The sequence below is a fragment of the Nomascus leucogenys genome, chromosome 9 (assembly GCF_006542625.1).
Source record: "Nomascus leucogenys isolate Asia chromosome 9, Asia_NLE_v1, whole genome shotgun sequence".
In the NCBI taxonomy this organism is placed as follows: domain Eukaryota; kingdom Metazoa; phylum Chordata; class Mammalia; order Primates; family Hylobatidae; genus Nomascus; species Nomascus leucogenys.
Window position 1 is genome coordinate 14,097,390 of NC_044389.1, and position 4,623 is coordinate 14,102,012.

Below are 4,623 nucleotides of genomic sequence, written 5' to 3' on the forward strand. Positions count from 1 at the left end.
TCAGGTGATCCACCCACTTCGGCCTCTCAAAGTACTGAGATTACAGGCATGAGCTACCACGCCTGTCCTATCTCCATTCTATAGATGAGGACATTGAGGCTTGGGAGACATGGCCAAGGTCAGAAAGTGGTGGGGCCCAGAATGAATCTAAGGGTACCTGAACAGGAACTGCCTTTGTACAGTTAGCAGTGCCTCAGCTGTTGTAGAGCTGTTGATCCCTGGCAGGGAATATCTGTAGTGCAAATGAGCATCTCTTCAGAGCTGTGGCAAAATTCACCTCGTTGTCTTTAGGAAGCCTTTAGGAAGCCAGGAACAGTCCGCCTTGGTCTGCTTGTGGATGGGGGTGAGGATGGTGCTGTGCTCCGGTGCTGGTGCTGGCCCTTCCCTACTTTTGGAATATGGAGTGGGCAACAGTCTGGGCTCAGCTGAAGGCGGTGTTCCTGGAAGGTGTGGATGGGTCCAATGATGCTACTGATATGAGTTATGTCTTTACAGCTTTAATCCAACAGGCCAAAGATCTGGCCAGTGGGGCAGCCAGAGAGGAGGGCTACTGCCAGCTGCTGATGGAACCTCCTCCCTCCCCCCACCCCAGCCCAGAGGGGACAAACAGTAGGGCCCCAGCCTTCCTGGCTGGGATCTTGGGAGCAGAGGGACTATTTGAAAACAGGCACTGTGACCCAGGCTGTCATCTCCCTCCCTTGCCCCCAGTAAAAACAGCCCATAATTCCAAGCCCTCCCCCCAACCCCTCATAGTTCTAGTTCAGCTCCTGTTCCACTTCCCTGGGGCTCTGTCCCCATAGGGCCCAGGGCTTGGCTTGGTCTGGGGCCTGGTGGCTGGAGGACTCCTGCCACCCCCAGGACCAGATGCAGGTACAGGATGAGGGCATCTCCCAAGGTTGGCATCACTGAAGGGGCAGCAGAGACATGGCTGGTTCCTCAGGCTCCCGGGTAAGAAGGCTGTGGTGGCATGTAGGGAGGAGGAGCTGAAAGCCAAAGAGACAGGATGAGGGTGAGTGGTGGCATATGTTGGCGAAAAGTAACCCCCCTACCCCCGGGGCAGACAGGACCCATGGGGAAGAGTGGGCCTGGAGGTTTCGGGCTAGAGGTGGAGGAAGTCTGGGAGAGGGAATCTGAGAATGAGAGAGGCACAGGGGAGGTCGCAGGGCAAGGGGTGGGGGAAGGCAGCAGCAAGGGGCTCCAGATTGCTTACTTACCTGCAGGGTTGTAGACTGGGGGCCCAGCTGGGTAGAGTGGATATTGGGGAGCAGGACCACTAGGTGGGTACATGAAGCCAGGCTGTGGGGGTGCAGGGCCAGCTTTGGGGTCCTGGGGGTATGGGTACACTGGCTGCACTGGGATGCCTGTCATTGGAATCTCCTGGCCTAGATGGGGGAGAACGATCCGCATTCAGAGACCCATCTCCTATGGGAAGCCTCCTCCTCCTGCCCAGGAAACCAAGGTAAGCACGCTGGTGCTGGCCTCTGGCAAGTTCCAGGCTGGCCATCTTTGCCTCCCACACCCTGCTTGGCAGAATTAAGCAGGGAGCTGTGCACGTGGCCCCAGCTGGTCAATCTGTGTTTAGCAAGTTTGCTCCCCTCAGCAGGTTTCAGAGACCTCATGAACCAGGGAGCACAGCCCAGGGAATATCTCACTTGGGCAAGGAGGGGACAGCTCAGGGCTGGTATCCTGTAATCCAGCAGAGCTGCCACTAAGAGGGTCTTCTCCTAGCCCTTCCCTCCCACACTGATCTCCCATATGGCATCACTGTCCCCATGTCCATCAGGTTGTGGCATATGTGCATCACATGCCAACACTCAGGCACATATTTTGCCATCCACTGGAGCACACTCAATTAATGTTCATCACTACAGACCTGACCCTGTGTACTTACTAAGAGTCATATGCATGCATACACCCACTGCACCCACTATTGTTGACAGACTGCACTCCTGTACACATTTGAATCTTCATGTGTATGCACAGAAATGCACACAAAGTCTGATGTTCCATATACCCCTAGGCATATTCTAATATTCACGGGTTTACAAGCATTTTTCTGGGTTTTCATGCTGGCAGGTGTGTGTATACAGAAGCACATACTACTACAGAATTTACCCAATCCATGAACTCTCTGATGCCCATTATGAGACTTAGCCCAGCCCATCTGAGGCCCATCTTGCCCAGTACTGGGTGTACCTTCAAATGGGCTCTGGAGCTGCTGGCGCCGGCGGTACAGGTAGCAACAGGAACAGAGGAAGCAGCAGATGGTGGTGGCAACCACAGCAACAAAGAGGATCACAGCTGAGGCGATGCCTGCTATGGTCTTGGGACTTTAGACAAAGAACAGGTCCTCTCACCTTCCAACACTCATAGGACGGAGTCTTTATTATGCTGGCTCCAACTGCTGGCCAGCAGGGGGGCCATGGGATGCTGAGATTTGGGGTTCCTTGTGGGGCTCTGCCCAGTCCCTGTGAAGGAGATCTTAGAGGACCTCCACTTCCCAGAAGGCTATGCTGCCTGGCTGGCTAGCGTGAGGCATACGGGGATTTGCAGTGCGCCCCCAACCATTGCTTTTATATCTACAACTTAAATGATTAGACATACAGCATAACACTGAAAGGAGCCTTAGAAATAATCTAGAGCCATTTTTTCCAAACCCCACTTCAATCAGAAGTCTCTGTATCTATTTTGTATATGATATATTAAAAAAAAAAGTTTGACAACCACTAATTTGGCAAGCAATGACCCATAGAAGGCAAGTGTCTTCTCCAAGATCACACAGCTAGTAAGAAGTGGACCTGGGAATCAAACCCAAGTCTCCTGCCTTTGTGCCAGAGCTTCTTCCACAAAGCTACACTGTCGTCCGGCTGTTAACCTTGAACCCTCCCTCCCCATGACCTGACAGGACCAAAGGGAGGGCTGGAAACCCCTGGCCCAGCCAAAGCCTATGAAGGTAACTAACATGCCTTTTCCGGAACTCCCAGGCACCAGCACCTAAGCACCTAGCTCTGCCGCCAGGGTTGAGTCCTGCTGACTCTATTCAGCTAAGAATGTGGAGGTCGACAATGGAGGAGGCAGGAGTCCGGGAGGGAGGAAGGGGAGGCCTCTGGAGAAAAGGATGGAGGAGGGGGTGAGGGTGAGGAGGCAGGAACCCACCTGAAGGCCAGGCAGTGCTTCTGCTGCCTCTCGGTGATGAGCAAGGTCAGGTCCCTGCAGCAGTACCGATGGTAGCAGGTCCCGCAGCAGAAGGTGAAGAACTCGCAGTTAAACCCCGGATGCCAGGAGCCATTCCGGTCCAGGTACCACAGGCAGTCCTCGCCGGCCAGCGCTGCGGGCAGGAATTGGGGGTGCCCAGTGGCCACCAGGCCAGTTCATCCCCAGCCGCGCTCGGCCCCACTCCCCCGGCGGTCCCCAGCCTGCCGGCTCCCGAACACTGAGGGTTGCCCCTTGTCTCCACCCTGAGGGTCTCAGCCCTAGAGCCCCCGAGGCCTCTGCCTGAAGCTGACCCTGCACCCCGGGATCAGCCTCCCATGGCCCAGCATCCTGGCGCTCCCTCTTCCCGCTTCTTGAGGACCAGCAACACCCAAGGCTCCCGTGGCAGCCGGAGGGTTTCGGAGAGGCCCCGAGCCCAAGCCCCTCGGATCGGCCCCTCCCCTTCCTCCGCCCCCATTCCACCCCTGCCGCATCACTCCCTATCCCCTTACCCAGGGGAGCCCCCAGCACCAATAGAGCGATTGCAGTGAGCGGCGCGGCCCGGCGGAGCCCCGCGGGTGCCATGGTGGGGGCTGGGCGCGGCCGGGGTCAGGCCTCCCAGAGAAGGGACCGCAGGACCAAGCCGGCCAGCTGGAGCTGCGGCGGGGCCCAGCCCGCGGCCAGGCTCGGGCTCCTCTTCCGCCTCCTCTGGGGGTGGGACTAAGCGCCCCGCCCGCGCTAACCCAGCCGGCGCGGCTCCGCGCAGCGCCCAGGAGTCCACCCACCAGCGACGCCCACCTAGCCTCTGGAGTTGGGTGCCCCTCACCCAGCAGAGCACTGCCCTGCTCCCCCTGTCCCCGGCTCCGCGGTGGTTCCTCCCGTCCGAGCCACCATGGGCACCGCGGGCAGTTGGGCACTGCGGCCAGGGAAGCCTGGCTGTGTTCTGGACCCGCCCCCGGCCTGGGCCCAATCACTATGCTGGACTCCAGAAGCCCCGATCCTGGTGCCACCTCCGAATGCCCAGACACATGGGCCAACCCTGGAGGAGCAGGGCTGGACCTTCACTTGTGGGGGACCTCCTTTGTGGCGTCCAGCCTGGGACATCCTGTTGGGGGCGGAGAGGGAAAGAGGCTGGATGTCGTCACCCCGCCCCCATTCCCAGAACACAAGCACTCATTGAGAGGCATTCAGAGTGGCTTTGTCCCCAGCGGTGTCCACAGGCCTGGACCCTGCCAGCTGCACTGGCTCCCTACGATGGACCCTTCCCCCTTCAAGTGGACAGACCTGGCTTGCACCAGCCCATGGCCTCACTAGCAGCGAAGGCAGACTGCTGGGGCCACCTGGGGCCCATCCAGTTAAACACTCTTCACAGTGAAAGCCCTTCACAGAGCAAGCCTGTACTGCAATAGCCACCGGAGCATAGGGAGGGCA

At 58.2% G+C, this 4,623-nt stretch overlaps 1 protein-coding gene across 1 annotated transcript; it reads right to left on the reverse strand.

Annotated features, from left to right (window-relative positions):
• Positions 1-477: 477 nt before the first annotated feature.
• Positions 478-4,255, reverse strand: SHISA4 (shisa family member 4). The gene is made up of 5 exons (XM_003264551.3): positions 3,705-4,255; positions 3,157-3,328; positions 2,197-2,330; positions 1,215-1,382; positions 478-983 (listed from the first exon to the last, which is right to left on the reverse strand). The coding sequence occupies exons 1-5, from the start codon at positions 3,775-3,777 to the stop codon at positions 937-939; spliced, it is 594 nt and encodes a 197-aa protein (XP_003264599.1). The 5' UTR covers positions 3,778-4,255; the 3' UTR covers positions 478-936.
• Positions 4,256-4,623: the final 368 nt, after the last annotated feature.